The 20,760-nt window shown below is 42.2% G+C and overlaps 3 protein-coding genes across 3 annotated transcripts in view; 2 read left to right on the top strand and 1 right to left on the bottom strand.

Moving 5' to 3' along the window:
• Positions 1 to 1,113: 1,113 nt before the first annotated feature.
• Positions 1,114 to 19,782, top strand: LOC138965128 (uncharacterized protein DDB_G0284459-like). Its single transcript, XM_070337254.1, has 6 exons — positions 1,114 to 1,500; positions 2,728 to 2,813; positions 3,490 to 3,654; positions 4,120 to 4,941; positions 15,287 to 15,445; positions 15,960 to 19,782. Exons 1-6 carry the CDS (start codon positions 1,403 to 1,405, stop codon positions 16,589 to 16,591), a joined length of 1,962 nt encoding a protein of 653 aa, XP_070193355.1. The 5' UTR covers positions 1,114 to 1,402; the 3' UTR covers positions 16,592 to 19,782.
• LOC138965119 (uncharacterized) lies at positions 4,991 to 10,230 on the bottom strand. Its single transcript, XM_070337249.1, has 2 exons — positions 7,870 to 10,230; positions 4,991 to 7,617 (listed from the first exon to the last, which is right to left on the bottom strand). The coding sequence occupies exons 1-2, from the start codon at positions 9,290 to 9,292 to the stop codon at positions 5,891 to 5,893; spliced, it is 3,150 nt and encodes a 1,049-aa protein (XP_070193350.1). The 5' UTR covers positions 9,293 to 10,230; the 3' UTR covers positions 4,991 to 5,890.
• Positions 18,077 to 20,760, top strand: part of LOC138950331 (GTP-binding protein RAD-like) — a 12,181-nt gene continuing 9,497 nt past the window's right edge. Inside the window, exon 1 of the mRNA XM_070322085.1 lies at positions 18,077 to 18,119. Within this exon, the coding sequence (XP_070178186.1) occupies positions 18,077 to 18,119 (43 nt within the window). The remainder of the gene's footprint in view (positions 18,120 to 20,760) is intronic.

Below are 20,760 nucleotides of genomic sequence, written 5' to 3'. Positions count from 1 at the left end.
TGCAGTTTGCTGGCAGACAATAGACCCTTCCAAAGGGATACGGGTGGGCGTGGATACTGATGCCTCCTAGATTATTGCTTTTATATCCGGCCTCTTTTTTCTGGGATCATTGTACTTTTGCTCTAAGTCTAAGTAACAATTTTTTTTGTTTGTTTGTTTAACGCCCAGCCGACCACGAAGGGCCATATCAGGGCGGTGCTGCTTTGACATATAACGTGCGCCACACACAAGACAGAAGTCGCAGCACAGGCTTCATGTCTCACCCAGTCACATTATTCTGACACCGGACCAACCAGTCCTAGCACTAACCCCATAATGCCAGACGCCAGGCGGAGCAGCCACTAGATTGCCAATTTTAAAGTCTTAGGTATGACCCGGCCGGGGTTCGAACCCACGACCTCCCGATAACGGGGCGGACGCCTTACCACTAGGCCAACCGTGCCGGTCTAAGTAACAATGCACTCGACACTTTTGAGTTGACAACAGGGCCCGTATGCTTATGGGGGAAGTTCGCGACAACTCCCGAAGTTTTGAGTGACATCGGAAGTACTTGCCTCACTTTCGTATGCATGGGCCGGAAAAAGGGTTTACCTCGAAGCAAAGCAAGGAAGTAACTCAGGGTATTTTGCGACTACTTCTAAAGTTTTGAGTGACATCGGAAGTACATCCTCACTTTCGCATGCATGGGACGAAAAAAGAGTTTACTTTGGAAGCTAACGAGGAAGTAAATGAGGGTAAATGTACTACAGCCAGACCCAGTAGTAAACACGCTACTTCCACAGTTTCTCAGTGCAAAAAGGCAGGGCTTTTCTTCAGTTTTTCATGTCAAACCGAGCTGACGCTCCAAAAGAGAGAAAATAGAGGGAAAAGTCGTATCTTCTGCATGCATTTCGTGCAAATTTCCCTGAATACAAGTTAACCTGAGTTGCCAGCTTTGACTTTTGTTTGTTGATCTGTGTCATTGGCCACCACTCTTTCATTCCCGCTTATACGAGGGGGTTACTGTGTTTCTATGAAAATGGGCGTCGTTGTGTGCATGTTTGAGTGTGTGTGTGTGTGTGTTTGTGTGCGTGCGTGCGTGTGTGTGTGTGCGTGTGTGTGTGTGTGTGTGTGTGTGTGTGTGTGTGTGTGTGTGTGTGTGGGTTTGTCTACCTTACGTTATGAGGTAGTGTGTACACCTTTTCACCGGGCCTAAGGGGTATCAAAAATTTATGGGGTATTTTTTCCTATTCCCCACAAGGCAAACCCCTTAGACCGCTTACAAATATCATTGTGATGCGTTTTATATGATTATCTGCAATACCCCATAGTAACGCCCGGGAACCCGTGCCTACACACACACACAGTGGGTGATTTCAGCTGCACACACAGTTTTTATTGGAGAAGATAATGAGGTGACGTCATGGTGACATCACGTCCTTCGGCGCATGCGCAAGTGGACAAGTTCAGGCATGTGCGTGACGCCATTTGTATTTTGTTCACTGCGGCAGACTCATTGAGGTAAGTTTGTGCCAAACCTTTATTTGTACACCAGACAGTTTTCAGAATTTCAGAATGGTTTCACCATGTCGGCACTGTAGACAGTTAGTGGTCATATATTTGGCGTCAGCTGAAATTCTTCTCAGAAGACTTCTGTTGTCTCGACTTTGTAAAAGTTTGTTGTAGATCTATACTCGGAGACCCGGTTTCCGTGCTAATAAGGGTTTTCGTCACCTTTCATTGAAGCTTGAAAAGCTTCCTTTCAAAATATATGCGGCTTGTTAAGTTCAATCAAAACAGAAACGGACGAGACCAAAATTTAGACTCGGCATGATCAAGAAGCAGAAATGTACGGGAAAGAACGAAGCATGTGACAATGGCCACTTCTTCAAACCGTCCCCTGTTTCCGTGCAACTGAAACTTTTATTAGAAAATCGATTTAATTTACCGATTTTTGACCTGCTTGATGTCATGAAGAGTCGAACACGTCTTTACTCTTCCGTTCAATAGCTCTTGTTTGAAAAGTTTTAGGTATCGGTCGCAAAGGCAACGCGTATTCCCAAATGGTGAATCCGCAAATGGTTTCGTTCATTTGGTCACTTTATCGCACGGGGTTGCCCGTCCACGGATATAAGACGTATTACTGGTGTTACGATTTTTCTTAACAAACTGAGCTGATTTTCAATCAAAATGAGGCACTTTCCCAATCATTTAGATCATGCAGTAGCAGACGACAACATGTAAGATTTTCAAACGTGCGTCTGGATCGCAAGTGAGGCTGTCAAAGATTCTCAAAATAGTGCCTTAGGAAAAATGCTCCATTTTCGCTCGGAGAGATTCAAGAAAACAAAATCGTTATCAGTTGATCGGCATCGTCCGTGATTTTTGGCACAGATCTCGTCTGACCACTCCTGCGTTAAACTTCGTCACCAATGACGTCAAAATCCTTGGCAGAATAGACTGCAACCCGAAAATAGCGTTTGCACGGAAACTGGGTTCCCGTCCTGTAAAGTTGTTCTTTTCTTGTCTTCTTCCTTTTCTTCCATCTTCTTCTCTTTCTTCCATTTTATCTTCTTCTCCCCCTGTTCAGTCTTCGTCTTTTCCTTCTTCTTCTCTATCTTTTCCTTCTTCCTTCTCCTCGCAAACGTCTACCAGTGAAATGGCCCTTTCAGAAGCCCTTCAGGAACTAGTTGCTCAATTGGTTTGTTTCTGTTGTACATGTACTCAGTACTGGTTTGTTTTTTTCAGGTTTGAAATGTCGCAGAAGTTTCCCCCCAATAGCAGAGGCAGCATGCTTCTGAAGCTGGCTTTGAATCAGCTCAAAGCTACAGCAGGTAAGCTTCGCAAAACAAATTTCAGAAGAACAAAAACATTTCAGACTTTACATTCACAGCGCTGTGACTGTGAGCATTTCTTCTTTATGTGGAAGTTTGTATAATTATGTGGCCGTCCATGATACTGGGAAACTGATTTGGTACACAGATGTTTGGGGTTTATGGCAGCTGGGACATGATATGATAGTGGAATTTAGATGCTTGAAACAGTTTGGCTGAAAAATGGGTTTTTGTTGACGCAAGTGCTGATCATGATGTTGGTTACATGGTTTCCAAGTTGATTCTCTGTCACCAAAACAATTTTATAGCAAACAACTTTGAACTGGATCACATATAAAGCTACAATATATGAGAAGGGCATAATAAAAGAATGGCATTATTAACAGCCAATAAGTGTTTTCTCCAAAATCACACCTGTGATTACACAACATTGTGTAAATTACATGGAAGCCATGCCCAGTATCGTGGATGGCCTCATATACATATATGAATAAGGAGCGTTTGACTACAGGTGAGAGATTAAATATCAATAACAGGGTTTCCGTATTCGCCCCAAATAAGACGAACATACAAACAATACAAAATGTAAACCTTCAACGAATAGCTGCCTGAAATTCAGTGAAAATTGCCTGAAAAAAAAAAGTTTTCACATAACATTTTTTCTGTGTGGTGGCAGAAACTCCTAGTGACGGCATTGTACAAGTGGAAGAGGTGAACAAAACGGACAATAGGACCAACACCATTGGCTTCAATGCGCGTCCGGGACGCCCACCTGAGCTTTCACGCAGTCTAGGGCAGGGTACGAGGCAAGGATTTCATCAGTCAGCCGAATCTGCTGGAGGTGAGGCCTTCATCTTTTCTGTATTCTTTTGTATAATCAGGTGTGAAACTTTTCAGGTTCCCAGGCATTATTAAATTCTGAAAGAGCTATATATATATATACAACAACAGCTGCCAGGTTTCACCCATGTATAATTATTTGCTTTGAATTGATGGGTATTTGAACTCTCAGAAACACATTAGTTCATTTAGTACATAATGTCCTACGGCCTTAGTGCCTATTAAGTTAGTGCCTATGTAAAAACCATGGGTTGTTTTGCACCCACGAGGTACTGCGCGTAAGTTTTTTAGCGGGTATTGCGAAGGTTAACCCCTTGTCTATCGATCGTAGAATAAGACGTGTCGTTGTATCATCCCATGTCTGGATCAACAGATAGAGGGGTAAAGCAAATTCTCAGAAAGGGACAAAGTGAATTTGAAAAACTCAATTGTGCTATGTTCATTGTATTTTCTTTCTTATTTGCAGGCCGAGATAGGGATGAGAAGTCCAGGGACTCGGAGTCCAGCAGGATGAGGCGCTCTCAGAGCTGCTCCCCTGGAGACAGCGACCGCAGCGAAAGGTCATGCAGGTCAAGGTCCAAGGAGAGGGCAAGAAGGTCACGATCACCCAGAGAGGATAAGCTGAAAGAAGAGAAGGAGAGGGACAAGGAGAGAGACAGGAGCAGAGAGAAGGAACGAGACAAAGACAGTGGGCGAGACAGATGCAGCAGGGACGACAACAGAGACAGAGATCCCGTTCGCACAGACAGGGAGAGGTCTTCCGGCCAAGAACGAGACCGTGACCAAGATCAGTTTGAGCGAGAGAAGAGAGACCGTGACCGCAGCCCGAGAGAGAGCAGGAGCAGAGAGGACGACCCAGACAAAGAGAGGAAAGATAGAGATTCGGAGGGGGACAGTGACAGCGGAAGAGACAGAGGTCGGGGCAGAGACGAAGGAAGGGGGAGGAACAGAGACAGAGACATAGACGCAGGAAGGGATAGAGACGGAGGAAGAGACAGAGATAAGGGAAAAAAAAGGTACCGAGAGCGAGAGGGCAGACAGCGAGAGAGAAACCAGGAGAGAGAGGACGAGGTCCGCTTTGTCAAGACCGGCTGGAGGTCAGGCGGTGACTGCGACAGGAACCGAGAGGACAGTGGGGGCCGGGGTGGTCACCGTGGCAACGACAGAAGGGACTTCCCTGGGCGCCAGGGATGCCCACCTCAGTCTTCACGCAGTCCAGGGCAGGGTGCCAGGCCAAAGACCAGCGACGGAAGGCGAGGATTTCGTCAACCAGCTGAACCTGCTAGAGGTGAGGCCTTCATCTTTTCTATATTATTTTGTATAATCAGGTGTGAAACTTTTCAGGATCCCAGGCATTTTTATATTCTGAAAGAGCTATATATACAACAACAGCTGCCAGGTTTCACCCATGTATAATTAGGTACCGGCAGTCAAAAAATGAGTCTGAAAAATCTCCTAATGTTTTGAGATGTTCTTATTCTTCTGTATAAAACAAGAATAACAAAACAAAAAGTAAGGTTCTATCTCAAATACTTCCTGAGATATCTGATTTTTAAAGTTTACAGTTAGCGTTAAGCGGTGCGTATTCACATTTTCTCCATTTTTGAGGTCACACACCATTTGAGTACTAAGTAAATGCCCATCTTAAACAAGTTTATCTTGCTAACATGTGCCTGCAGAACACAAAAATATCAATGAAATAGGATAGGATGTAGAGATACACTTGTACTGAAGCTGTCAATATTGAAAAAAAGGCTATTTGGGGGCGTGGCAAATGGCAGAAAATTGATAATTGGGCACGTTTAGGAATTTTTTTAACAAACAAAAAGACATCAAAACACATTAATTCTTCTGATTTCTACTCTCAATAGTATATACTTAAGAAATCTTCAATTACAGACATGTGGTTGTCTTCATTCAGTCACAATGAGGGAGCCAAAATCAGGAATTTCACCATTTTGACAGGCGGAAATGAAGATCGGAGGAACCCTGAAATATGCAAACTTTAACTGCCTGTAACTTTTGAACTACTGGACAAATATGCATCAAATTTTGACAGCAGTCACAAAATGCAACATACTCTTGGATACATCTCTTTTGTGGAAATTGAACACACCACTTTTGAAAGTTAATTCTTAAAAATATCAGAAAAAAGTAAAGACCTTCTGTAACGAAACTGAATCACAAATGACAGAAATCCACTTACTCACTGATTGTGATCTGCCTGGTTTTACTTATCAACAGTACTTCTCCACATACAAGTTATATTGTTCCTGGAGAGTGCTGTTTGGGACATGCCACATCCGTGCATTTGTGGAGATCGGTTCTAACAAAAAGTCCCATGCAAACACAAACACACTGCTGACGGTGTCACTGTCTTCTTTGGCTGGCCAAGAAAATCTGTTGTTGTCCAGAGAGCTCTTCTTTAAAAAGTTTACTTTTGCCTCATCTGCGCTTAGAATGTTTGTAACAGTGCCCACATGAAATGTTTCATCGTAGAACACTGCCACTGTCTGACCTGTCTGGGCAAATGAAAACCCGTCGCTATCTACTCGCTGGTCGTTCTCATGCTCTGAAGCAGAGGAGTCGGACTCTGATGGCTCGTCTTCCTCATCAAGGTTGTTGTCCACCCTGTCCCTGTGTTCTGGGAATGGGTCCTGGGACGCAAGGAACTCCTTCAGAGACTGTTCCAGGCCTGGAAGGTCCTGTGTGAGCTTCAGAAGCTCAGACTTGAATCCCAGGACATGCCGGAAAAAGCGAATCTGGGTCTTCAGAGCAGCCAGTTTTTCTCTTTGCAGAGCTTTTCGTTCTAGCAGCCTGTCGACATCACCAGCACTGCTGCAGGCTCCCCCATCTTGACGGATCTCTTGAGCAATATCTGCCTTCTCCCTTGCCTTCTTCTGTCGATCTGCCTCTGTCCGCTGCTGCTGAAGCTGTAGCTTCTGTCTTTTGCTGGCTTTCACCTCTCTGTCATTCTCTCGGTGACGCTTTCGCATTTCAGGACCACTACTGGATGCATTCAGAAGAAGTTGCCTTTGTTCCTCATTGGACTTCTGGTTGAACCAAGCCTTCATTGTTTTGTTCCGTTTCAACATGGTCAGAGTGCTGTGGTGGTGGACTGAGGAGTTGCGGTGCGTGTAAATGGAAATATCGAGATCCCCAAAGCAGGCTTCTCCCAAGAGGTTGGTGATGTGTGAATGCCGCAGCCGCTCCAACACTTGTGGATCCTGAACAGCATGGTATCGGCCACCAGGCAGGAAGTCGTCCAACTGTCGCTCAGTGACAGCAACAAAGTTGACACAGAAGTGGCTGAAGGCACGCTGCACTTTCTGTTGTGTCGCCTCATCCAGATCTAGGAGTGCTGCAAGTGACGATGCGTCTGGTACTTGGATACTGAAGAGTGATGGCACATGGGGGCTGAAAATGGAGGCACTGTCATCTCTCCACTCTCTCAGCTGTGCGTGCAGCTCCACAACAGGCAAGAAAAACTCTGCATAGCTCGTCTCCCCAGCACACAGTAGAGTCCAGTAAGGTCCTGTGATCCTCTCGTAGACCATGGCAAGCGTGGCAACAAAAACGTTCACCTCTTCACTCTGGGCATCCTTCAACACACTTTCCAGCTTCTGGTTCCTGCTCGGCATGTAATCTGACAGGAACTCTATGATGTCGTCACGGTGTGCCAGCAGCTTTGTTGCACCATAAAAGATGCTGTTAAACCGGTTAGATTTGAAGCTTGGCACAGTAGACGTCTTGTTGGTCATCTCACAGTATGCAAGCCATGCATCTCTGCAGCCACATTGATCATCGCCCCTGGGTCCTAGAACCTCGCAGGCCATCCGCACATAGCGAACAGCTGCTGCCTCCTTTGCCTGCCAATGTCCAAACTGAGCTGCGTTGTCTCGGCCAATACGCTGCTGCCCCCACTCGGTCTGTAGTTCTTTCAGTGACTTCTCTGCACTTGTGCCTGAAACAGTCAGAATTAAGAATATAAGATACAGCATTCAGTGATTCACACACATTTGCTGACATTGTAGAGATACAAAGTGATACTAGATAGTAATACAGAACAAACACACAGTTTAAAATACAGACTTAAAAATGTATCATTTACACATTACATTTACAGCACACTCTGCATAGAGGTTAACCTTTATAATAGACACAGACACTGATACAGTGAAACACATGTACAAAGCTGTGAAATGTGTTTACTCACCAAGTCCAAGCAAGTAATGGGCGTTGCAGTACAGGAACTGGAGATCCTCCTCTGTCCCCAGGGTTGCCTTTCTGAGGTCGTTGAAGTCTTTCTTCATGAGCTTGTTTGGAGCGGCTCTGTCAGACATCAGTCCTGAACACTTCTGCAGAGCTGCTTTGAAGCAGCGTTCTGTGTCGTCTTTGTCGTAGACTTGCGCCACTTCTTGGAGGAGACTGACGGTAACATCCACAAGAGTCTTGGCGTCTTCTGTAGCTACCTCTGTGAATCCACAGCTGAGGGACCCTGCACTTGTGGTCACTTGTTGACCCACATATTTCCGGTGGTCCCGTGTTGTTCCGTCAAAATGAATATCAAAATTGTCAGAGTCAAGCACAGTCTCGGCAACATGGTATTTAGCCAGGTAGTGCCCTTGATCCGCAAACCGCAGAGATGTGCGTTCAGATGGTACATCTTTGTCGTCGATATCGGTGTGGAACAGATTGCGCGCAACTGTTTGGATGACATGGCCACTGTTCTTTGCAGAAACCCCACAAGAAATGAGTCCAATGGTAGTTTTGATGACATCATGCGTGAATTTCTTCCTGGGGCCCTCCTCTGTTGTCTTCACAGTATGTACTACAGCTTCTTCAAGAAGATCAGCAGTCAGCTGATTATGTCTGTCCAAGTCTTGTTGTCGCTTCTCCTTCACACTGTTCAATTTGGCTCTCAGACTTGAATTAGCAGTCTGACACAACTTGAGTTTGTGCTTCAGACGCTCAATTGTTTGAATGCACCCACCATCCTCATGATCTTTCAGATTTTCTTCTCTCTTTTTTAAGTTGGTTTCCTGCCTTTTCAGTCTCTTGTAAAAGTTTGTTTGCCGAATTTTGCCGATGTACTCCTTGGCACTGCACAACTGGGTTTCCACACATTTTATGTGAGATGCACTACGTTCAGCTTTGCCTTGAAGTTTTGTCAAGTCTGCCTGCAAGATGGTTACGCTTTGAGTTTTCTCTTTGAGAAGGTCCTTGTAAATCATCTCTCGGTTCTTTGCTTCCAACAGACTCCCACTGAGCTCTTCATTGCTCCTGCGTAGTGCAGCTAACTGCCTGCCACTTGATGCAATCTTTAGATGAGTCAATTCATCTCCGGTTGGATGGTCAGCTGGGGGTGTTGCAGGTGCATTCTCTATTGCACAAGGCACAACAGACGGGACAGTAGGCATCGCAGATACCAGGGGAAAATGAGACTGCTGTTGAAATAAATAGTCTTTCAGCTTCGCCTCGTTGTTGCCTCTGTGCAGACTTTTAGAGAAAGTGTCATATGGTTTGCGTACTTTGTCGAGTCTTGCTCTAAGCTGCTTGTCAGACAAGTCTGAAATGTTAAGTCCAACATGTGTAAACCACTGCCTGCACAAAGTATGCCTCTCGTCTTTCTGGAACATGAGTAAGTCAATTAGTGTCCCATTTGTCACTAGTTCTGTAGGGCTGGGCAGGTCACACAGAGAGTCAGGAGACAGAAGATGGCGTCTTGTAAGTCACAACTTCTGCAAGAAGGGCCCAATGTTTCTGGTATTAATTTCCTCGCCCACATCAGCATACACAAATGCAACAATATCACCTTCACTAGAGTGGACTTCAGCAGCTTGTTTGTTTGCACGCCTGACCTCTTCCTTCAGGGTTGTATGAAGAAGAAGACTGTTGTCACAGATGGAAGAAAACAGAGTCTCCATATCCTCCCATGATTTCCCAAGCTGAAGCCGCAACTGATCAAGTTGGATGAGGAGACGATTTGTAAGGACTTGATGCTTGGGGAGGGCAACTTTTCTTCCTCGTCCTGCGCTTGACATCCATCTGCTTAGTCGATCAAAGTTGTCATCTTCTGAATAAAATAAAAACAAAACTCATGAGTAAATTGACATCTTTAAATCAAATGGTTTGTCTCATCTGTGTTTTGTTTTGAACTCTATGATAATAGTTACTTCACTTTTGCTCTAAAAATTTTTTTTTAAAAGAGAGAGAGAGAGAGCACTTAAATGTGGACTTTTGCACTTCTAAAACTATATCTGAGAAGCAATTGCGTGTAAACAAGGTGCACTTTTCACGTAAAGAATTATTTCTTTCAGGCTACAACACGAAAAAAGCCAAATAGTAGAAAACGAAACCTGACTGAGTTATTCTTTGAAACCTTCGACGCCTTACTTCCGGTCTAACACTTTCGTACACAACAGTCAATATCTACGCTTAAATGTGCCATCCTGTTACAATAATGACAAAAATACTATCAAATAAGTTCAAAGTATCAACCAAAGTACATAAAGTCAACAGGAAAGACAGCAAGAAAAATAAAAAGCTTCGACACCAGTAGCGTATGAGCGAAACACAGTACAATTTCAGACCGGTCCACTTCACCACTTTGATTTGAGTTGTTCTCCCTAGTTGGTGACTGTGAGGTGTGGTATGTGAAAACAGCAATAACTCTGCAGAAGCATATGTTTTGACAAGTTTTAACTATGTGTTGTGTTTGTCGATTGTGAAAGAACCACCATGAGCAACCCACTGCCCCAAATTGGAAAATTATATTAGCAAATTAAAAAATTCTAACGAAAAACCCCTCAAAATGGCGTCCGAAAATGGGAATGGCGACCCCACTCACTTTCCAAGCTTGCTTGTTGAAAATTGAATGGTGCCCGTTGAACGATTATAACATTCAGCCACAGATAATAGCTTCATAGAAAGATTCAAACTCAAATTAAGTGATTTTGCTTTGTGTAATCGATAAACGGCGACCACAAACTTTTGCTAACGTGCGTTGCCCATGGTGTCACAGCCAACCTCTCGAACACGGACGCATTTTGTTTGGTTTAGCAGACGACAAATGTTGTCAGCAGACATGCAAATGAACTTGCCATGCTTTGGATATCAGTATCAATTTGTAAATGGAATGCTCAAGCGTGTAATAAATATCCTGTACGGGTATTTCATTTCAGCGTCACATATGAAACGCAACATGTTAGCAATTTTCAAACGCGATTTACACAAACTTGGACAAAAATCTAGGTCAACATTTTATCAACACCGGAACTGACTCGTGAAGAACACACATTTCTGTGACGTTTTGAGCAAATTCAAATCGAAACTAGTCACGTGAAGAAGAAACAACACGTGGTGTCACAATATTATGGGATGGTTTTTTTACCGGAAACGCACGTGTATAATTTTCAAGGAGGTTCGCGAGGTCCGCGCAACTTTCAAAGTTTGGTCAGTAAATGTACTTTATTTCTACTTTATATTAATACATGTTCCAGTCCCATTGCTCAGCGTTTGTTCGACTTAGTTTCACACATTTGGCATGTAGAATATCTATGAAGATTAAAGAATACATGACATCGAGTCAAAGAGCCTGTGGTGTTACATGAAACGCAATGTCTTCGTACACTGAGAAAAGCGATTAACACACTTCCAATCGAACTCATTGTCACTAAATTAGTAAATATAATAAAGAACTTGCATTCTGAGAATAATTATGTAGCCTGTTGTGAAACTAAATGAAAGAAAGTTAGATTGATGATTAGTTGCTAACGTACCATTAATCTCAGTGTGACGCCAAAACTGTTGTTAATTATCTACAATTAACTGTAGTCAAAACCCAAGCAGCAAAATAATGTTCTACATGCTGTGCTATAGTGCAAGGGTCATTAGCAAACATGCTGTGGTGTTAAGGGAATGCTGGTCCTTGTCTTAACTGTGTCTATGGTATTGTCAGCACCTCTCTTTAACAGCGTTACGGTGTCACAGTAAACGCCTCGCCCCACACCCAAAACCTTAATCGCTTTTTTATTTCCTATATGTCTAATGAACATTGTTTATCAAGGACTTCAACAACAGGTATAGTTTGTTTCAAGAACAAAAGGCATTTTAACCATAATAACAGAAAGGTGTCACAGTGTAACGCTGTCATCGGTGGGCGAGTAGTGCACTTTAATCCCACATTTGTGAAGATCCATGCCAGGTACTGCTATTTTGAAAAGCTTTCCATAATCTGCAACATCGGAGCTCTTGAAAAATAACTAAAAACAGACAACTCCAGACAATTGAACATTGGTTCCACTTTCCTGGTTTTGGTAACCAAGAGGGGAGAACAACTCATTTACAATCTACACGAAGATACAGACAAGAGAAACAAAATATAGGCCTAAGCTTCTTTAGATAACTTTAATACAACAAAACAAAACAATATTTACCGATGAAAGGCCTGAATGCGTTGAGCCAAGGGTAATCTGTACTGTTCTCAATCGCAGCATTTGAACCTCGATTCGCCATTGTTGACATGCGAACATGTGTGTGGTTTGAATGTGAAGGTCGGCTTTCCCGGCTTGCGATTGGCTCCCATTGACCTGACCTCTTAGTTTCGTATATCACTGTTTTCAGCAGAAAACAAGCTTTCCAGCGCACTATAAGACTTGCAGTGTATTTTGTACGGTTTGTGAGATACAAAGGTTTAAAAACAAGCAATAGTTTTGAACTAAAAGTTCAAAATTTTCCATCCATTCTTTGGGAATAAAACTTATACGAAAACAATCTACAGGAAGAGATGAACCAAAATATGGTAATTATATGCTAATTTGAAGGTTGTGGGGTCAAGGAGAAAAGAATTTCCCCAACAGCTGTAGATCGTGGTTCAAAGCAACGCGAGAAAAGGAGCGTCAGCCACCGAGGGATTTGCCGACCGTGGTCAAGTTTGGAATTAAATTTCTCTCTCACACACTCATATTTGACAAAACAAGACACATTAATAAAAGATTGAAAAAATGATCTTTATTTTGATACCATTTTTTTTAAAATTTGGTTAGTAATTGCTGAAGCAGAGTAAGTTGAAAAGTGCCATATTTCACTCAAGTTTTGCCTTTCCCGCACTGCTGCTGATAGCACTGCTGGTACCTAGTATAATTATTTGCTTTGAATTGATGGGTCATTGAACTCTCAGAAACACATTAGTTCATTGAGTGTAATGTCCTTTGGTCTTACCTGACTGAAAAGTGTTTTGTAAGTGTCTGATGTGCATTTTTTTAAAGTTTTTAGATGACCAGCGCTTTTTAATCATATGTGTGTGTGTCCATGCATCTTAACATCATTGTGGGGTAATGTGTGTATTTAATCCAAAGCCAAGGTTGTGGTGGTACACACACATTGAGAGGTAGTCATTGTGTTAGCTCTGACAAATCTGTGCGTCTTTTTCAACTTCAATTTATGTTTCCTTCATTGTCAACCATATCTGAAAGAGAACACTACTGGGCAAAGAAGCAAAAATGAAGCGGTGCACACTTTCATATGATTGTGTGAAAAATATTAAACTGTGTGTGTGTGCGTTCATCTACCTTACGTTAGCAGGTAGTGTGTGTATCTATTCACTGGGTCTATGGGGTATCTAAAATTTATGAAGAAGGGGTGCACACTATCCCCACCTTTTCCATTTCCATTGATCCCTATGTGTAACCTACATTCATACCAAGTTTTATCAAATTGTCCTGAATTCTGATCAGTGTCTGATGTGCATTTTTTTTAAAGTTTTTTAGATGACCAGCGCTTTTTAATCATATGTGTGTGTGTCCATGCATCTTAACATCATTGTGGGGTAATGTGTATATTTAATCCAAAGCCAAGGTTGTGGTGGTACACACACATTGTGAGGTAGTCATTGTGTTAGCTCTGACAAATCTGTGCGCCTTTTTCAACTTCAATTTATGTTTCCTTCATTGTCAACCATATCTGAAAGAGAACACTACTGGGCAAAGAAGCAAAAATGAAGCGGTGCACACTTTCATATGATTGTGTGAAAAATATTAAACTGTGTGTGTGTGCGTTCATCTACCTTACGTTAGCAGGTAGTGTGTGTATCTATTCACTGGGTCTATGGGGTATCTAAAATTTATGAAGAAGGGGTGCACACTATCCCCACCTTTTCAATTTCCATTGATCCCTATGTGTAACCTACATTCATACCAAGTTTTATCAAATTGTCCTGAATTCTGATCAGTGTCTGATATGCATTTTTTTTAAAGTTTTTAGATGACCAGCGCTTTTTAATCATATGTGTGTGTGTCCATGCATCTTAACATCATTGTGGGGTAATGTGTGTATTTAATCCAAAGCCAAGGTTGTGGTGGTACACACACATTGTGAGGTAGTCATTGTGTTAGCTCTGACAAATCTGTGCGTCTTTTTCAACTTCAATTTATGTTTCCTTCATTGTCAGCCATATCTGAAAGAGAACACTACTGGGCAAAGAAGCAAAAATGAAGTGGTGCACACTTTCATATGATTGTGTGAAAAATATTAAACTGTGTGTGTGTGCGTTCATCTACCTTACGTTAGCAGGTAGTGTGTGTATCCATTCACTGGGTCTATGGGGTATCTAAAATTTATGAAGAAGGGGTGCACACTATCCCCACCTTTTCCATTTCCATTGATCCCTATGTGTAACCTACATTCATACCAAGTTTTTATCAAGTTGTCCTGAATTCTGATCAGAGTATCTTAACAACCTTAACATGTATTTTTGACTCACATGCGAAGCAAAGTGAGTCTATGTACTCACCCTAGTCGTCCGGGCGGCCGGCCGTCCGTCCGTCCGTCCGAAAACTTAAACGTTGGAATTTTCTCAGACACTATTAGGCCTATCAGCACCAAATGTGGCATGATGGTGCATGGTGACAAGGCCTCAAAAAACATACATGGTAACTTGACCTTGCATCAAGGTCAAGGTCACAGGGGCCATAAATGTTGTCTCAAAAACAGCTATTTTTCACATTTTCCCAATTTTCTCCCAAGCTATTGATAATGGCTACCTCACCTATACGTGGTTTATAGATCAAAGTAAGCCCTATCTTTTGATATAAGTTTGGTTGATCTTGCTGCAAGATCAAGGTCACAGGGGTCCTTCAAATTTGGATTGTATGCATATTTTAAAGTGACCTTGACCCTTAACTATGGAAGTTAACTCTTCCAAACTTTCCTAATTGGGTGAGGCACATGTTATTCTTTCATACTGATACACTTTTGGTTACGTATCTTCAAGGTCAAGGTCACTTTGACCGCTCTGAATTGTGACCAAAACAGGTCTGTGAACCACTAAAATTGACCTTGTCTCTTGGTAGAAACTCATACTAAACACTGTTGTGCTTCTGGTTGTTAAAATTAACAGTCTTGTCTTGGGTGACCTTGACCTTGGGTGAAGGTCATGTGTATTTAGGTAGGAAAAATTTGCAAAAGTTGCAAAAAAATGTGTTCTTAGTGTAATTTGCCATGTTGTTGTTTGACCTTGACCTTCAAGGTCACTTGAAAGTCAAGGTCATATTGAGGTCAAGGTCATGCATGTGAGTCGTATGAGCTTTGCTCTTGTTTTTTTCTTTGGCCTAATTAAATCTGTTTGTTTCCAGAGTGGTCTTCTTACAGCGACTCGGACGATGACTATCTTCCCGGCTCAGAAGATGACACTGACTCGAGCAACAATGACGCCACAGCACCATGTGGAGTGCCAGGGACCACCAGTGAATCCGATGAGTCCATCATCTTTCCCTTTCTACGTAAATCTGATGGTTAGTTAGTCTCATCCTTTTTTTATTAGCATTCGTATTACGTTAAAAAGGTTGAATAAGGATTACATGTGGATAACAATCATGTAGTTTCTAAAAAAGAGGTAAGTTTTCTTTGATAAGTGTTTTTGTTTTGTTATGGAATTTTTTGTTGTATTCCATTGTAATTAAAGACTGAGGTATGTTGACAGCAATTTGAGCAAGTAATAAAGTTAACATGAACGGTGTGGGGGTGGGGGTAATCATGTGTAATGTTACACTGATTGACTGCACATGCCTATGCCATGTACATTCTATTGGTCCACGGCAAACTGACCTTTGACATCGGCCATTGTCGGAGATGTGATCGAGCGGTGGGACCATTTTGGTTTCACCAATTCCGAACTCTGTTTTTAGTTTGTCTGTCTGCTGGGCTATAAGCAATATGTAATAATATTTCTGACTCTAGCTAAAAAAAATTCAGTAAGTTGTGAATAAAAAAATAAAAGTATGCGTTCTTGTGTGTGTGTGTGAACAGGTGCAAGGTGGTCACCAGGTATTCCATCTGAATCTCTAAAAGCTGCAGGTCTCTACACCTCATCACAGCCACCCTCTTCTTCATCGTCCAGAAGCATCACTCGACCAAGCGGGAGTAAATCTTCATCCCAGCCAGCATCTAAACCTTCATCGTCGACCAATACTCGACCAAGCGGCATAAGAATCCATATTGCCGCAAATACAAATGGCAAAAGAGTGTACGATAAAGAGAACTGGTGCAAGTTCTGTAACTCCCCAAGCACCAACCTCGCTAAACACCAGTTTTCGAAACATAAGAAGGAACCTGAAATAGTGGAAATTTTGTCTAACCCCAAGAACTCAGCAGAAAGGCGTTTTCTGCTGGAAAGAGTGCGGAACCTTGGTAACTATTATTACAACTGTCGCGTTCTTAAAAAAAACAAGGGTAAACTAATACCCTGGCGATCACCCTCAGAAAAAGTGAACCCTCTGTGCTACATCCCCTGTGAATTTTGCCTGGGCTTCTTTGTAAGAAACGAACTGTGGCGGCACCAACAACGCTGCAAATTCCGGAAAACTTCAAAAAACGGAAGAAACGTCATATCCAGAGCTGAATCTTTGCTTCCATCCAACATGGAGTGCAGCGGAGGCTAGAAGGAAAACATTTTTGATGGCATGCATTCTGATGGCTTCACTTTTGTTGCTAAAAGAGATCACCTCATTGTGAAGTTCGGCGAAAAACTGTATCAGAAACATGGCCACTTGCAGCACAGACGACAATTCATGCGGCAAAAAATCAGAGAGCTTGCCCGGTTCTTGTTGGTAGCCAGAGAAGAGGACTCTACAATCACAGCACTTCAATCTTGTATTCGTCCCGACAAGTTCCTTGTGGTGATTTCTGCTGTCAAAAAACTCTGTGGGTATGATTCACTCACACATGTTTATGAAAATCCATCACTGGCCCTTAAGATTGGGCATTCTCTCAAGAAGTGTGCGACAATTCTGAGAAGTCAAGCACTCATAGAGGGAAACAGTGAACTGCAGCAAGTGTCTGCGGACTTCGTGGATCTATGCGATTCTGACTGGAAAGAACACATCTCATCTGCTGCCCTCTCAACATTGGCCTCAAAGCAAAACAACAAGCCACATGTTCTGCCACTGACGGAAGACATGAAGAAAGTGACAAAATATATGGCGGAGGAAAGGGAACGGTGCTTGAACACCCTGAGGTCAGAGCCAACAGTTGCAGCATGGCATGCTCTTGCTAAGGTTTCACTGTCGAACATCATCATGTTCAATCGTCGCAGGAGTGGTGAAGCTGCCAGGATTTTGCTTACAGACTTTGAAGCGGCAAAGGAGAAAACATGGCGGACAGGTAGCTCCGCTCTGCTGCTCGTGGCTGTGAATTTTGTGAAATCTACATGTGCTACTGTCAACTTTTTTCCGACAGCCGCGTCAGCGATTTTGACAGGACCATGTCAAAATTGTGTCATGTTCATTCATTTTGTTTTCCTACTTTGTATAAAAACGTTTATGACCTCTTTGTTTACCTGCTTTTCGCTATAGCTTTCCCCTGTTTTTCGCTCCTTAACCACTGTTGTTCCCTTTTAGAGAGAGAGACCCGTTCACTGATGCTTGTCCCATGCCTAGCTACCGATGCCCAGCCCTGGTTCTTCTTCTTCAAAGAAGTTGTAACCTAAATTTTGAATGCCTTTAGACATCGTTAATTTCAGATCCAGGGTTGGTTGTTTTTACGCAATATCGGTCAGGTGCTCGCAAAAATTGTTTTTTCTTGATCTTGACACCGTCCTGGTATATATGTTTTTAGTTTTTCACGGACAAAATGGTTTTCGAACAGCTCTCTTCATCTTTTTCCATGCACATTTCTTGTGTGTGTACTACGAGAAAAATATTGAATGTTTCAACTCCACACCCTTAAACCCCATACCCGACTCAAAATCGCAACCTTCCTATTTTAGTCAACCAATTGGAAGTAAGCGTTACGGGCATATGCTTTGGAACATTATATTCGTGCATAGTTTTGTGACACATGTTGAAAAGATATTCCCGTTTCGTTTCCGATCTATGTTTTTGAATGTCCCAGTGCGTCCCTATCGCCAATTTGTTTGAATGGTAGTGATGTGCAAGTATGGATCCGGTGGTTTCACCATGAAATTTGACAGTAAGTGACTTTTTTGACTCTCATACTTTTTGTTCTATACGTGAATTAACAGGGTGCTCATGGATGATATCTTTAGTATACACACCTGATTCATTTTAGAAGTGAATTGTGCTGTTTAAATTCGTATTTAAATTGAATCGAAACGTAACAGACCGATTTCTTTGTGCACCCTGTGCGGGGCAGGTAGGGTATGGGCAGGTTGGGTCAGTGACTCGACCTGCCCCGTCATTACCCAACCTGCCCCTTCTTTACATATAGAGAATACTACATGGCTTGCTGTGTCGTACCAGATTTACACGAGTTTTTTTAATTTAATATTGAACTGCGAGCGAAAGCCATGTAGTATTCTGTTTATCCTACATATTTTACTTACGTGTATTTAACTGAAAATGTCCTGCAGTCGAGGCATTGTAAAAGCTGGTTGGCCTTGAGACCTGGGTCAATGATCGGTACTTGCAATCTGAACACAGCTGCCTGTCCAGACACTGACCTTCTTACCCGGGGTCAATGACCGAGTTTTTATATGAGAGGAAAGTCTCTGAAGGATTGGTCAGCGCAGAATAAGATAAGAGAGGGGTTGAAGTGAATAGCGCAAAGAGGGGGGAGGGAGGGGGGGTAGTAGCTATTTTGACTGCTGATGCAATCGCCAGCGGCTCGTGGCACTGGAGGGGTGGTGACACGGTCAAGTGAGGCGGAGAGGGGTAGCTGTCTAGCCACTGTGTCTGGCCTTGATTGGTGGTAGTCCTGAGTCCTTCTCAAAGTGGGGGGGGGGGGGGGGGGGGGGGGGATGAGTGGGCAGTAGAGAAGTGACAGACGACTTTGTGCTTCAGCGAAATTTGAACCCGCACGGCGGGCGATTTCAGCAGAATTTCGAACCCGCCCGACGCGATTTGAACCCGCCGGGGGCGATCGGGCGACCGCCAATATTCAGCCCTGTAAGCAGTGGAAAAACAGGTCCCTGCCAGACTTGCTTGACATGACCTCATTTACATGATATACACACGTGTGATTTGAACGATTATTATCTCACGAGTGTCTCTCTCACGTATGTAGGATAAATTTGTTATTGCATGAAATATGAATCATAGGTGAATTTGTTTGTATGTACGCGCGCGATTGTGTGTTGATGGGTGCGTGTATTTCATGTGTATGAGTTATAAATATTGTTTGTGTTACAGAATGACAGGTTTTGTTTATTGCAACAGCAACGGCACCATTTGTATTCAACCCTGACCTCTTATTTCAGTTATGTTTTTAATAACAACACGCACAGACATGCGAAGTTATGTTATTTTCCATTGATGTTTTTTAATATTATTTTTTGCTTCGTGTTTGTTTTTGGTAAGTTGTTACTATTGGCAATTTTCTTGTTCTTCTTTGTTTGGTTGGTTGTTTTCATATCTCAATTATGTACACAGGTTAATTGTGGTATCGTTCAGCTAGTCAATTTATTAATTTACCTTTATTTTGGCAGGATAATAGCTGTTTTTCTCAAGTTGACCCAACCTTCCCCACAGGGGTACCCAACCTGCCCCGTGGTGGGGCAGGTTGGGTATTTTTGGTGACCTTTTTATTTATCGTTTATCTCTCATGATTAGAACGATTTATTTTCGAATGTTGAATTATTGTATTGCAAAAGGATTAAAGTTTTCTTAAAAAGTTGTTTGAAATGTTTTCACTGGTTAATCTTTGAATGAGAGTGAAAAAGGATTTTTTTGACCCTACCTGCCCCACCCTCCCCTACACCATACACAACACTCCACTACAGGCACACAGTACATGTACACTAATAGACAGTACTACACTATAGGCACACAGTACACTCATACACAACACTACACTACAGACACACAGCACATTCATCCACAACTCATTCTTCCTTCCAAAATCAAGAATTCAATACATGTACCAGTTTACCATATCATTTCTGATCACATTTCATCAGACATTTCTATAGTTAAAATTAATAAAATTTAGTTTAGAGCCTCGCTAATTTAAGATTAATAAAATTTAAATTAAAAACTTGTGTGACCATGGTTATATTATTATTAATTATTATTATTATACTACATGATTTTTTGAAATTTTACAGAAAACGCAGTATTTTTACTCCAAAGATGATTATATTTGACACAGTAACATAAAACATATTTTTTTACTTTTAGGAGCAAATTCACACAAAAAAGCATATTTAGTGTGTGTACACGTGTAACGGATGACACAGGACCAAAAGCAATCAACATATTACATTATTAATATATTATGACATTTCTAGCACATGACATCACCAGCACAAAGGTTCAAAGCAACAGCTAATAATAAAATACACACACACACTTTGTGAGGTACTTCCTGTCAGCTCATGAATATTCATTATGCATAATACCCCATTATGATGGTGTAATACTTGCAAATTTTTTCAGAAGCTATTACATTAATATTGCTTTTATCCAGACCCACAGCATCTCATTTGTCAGTAAAAGAAACCATTTCAGACATTTAAGCCCAACTGTTCGAAATAAGTGGTAATTATCAAGTACCTCACAGTGGTAGTGATTTTAGGGCAGGGCAAAAGTACCCCACAGATGTAGGTAGACGAGTATGTGTGTGTGTGTGTGTGTGTGTGTGTGTGTGTGTGTGT

Source organism: Littorina saxatilis, linkage group LG1 (genome assembly GCF_037325665.1).
Source record: "Littorina saxatilis isolate snail1 linkage group LG1, US_GU_Lsax_2.0, whole genome shotgun sequence".
Taxonomy (NCBI): Eukaryota; Metazoa; Mollusca; class Gastropoda; order Littorinimorpha; family Littorinidae; genus Littorina; species Littorina saxatilis.
This window is presented reverse-complemented; position numbering and strand designations above follow the sequence as displayed.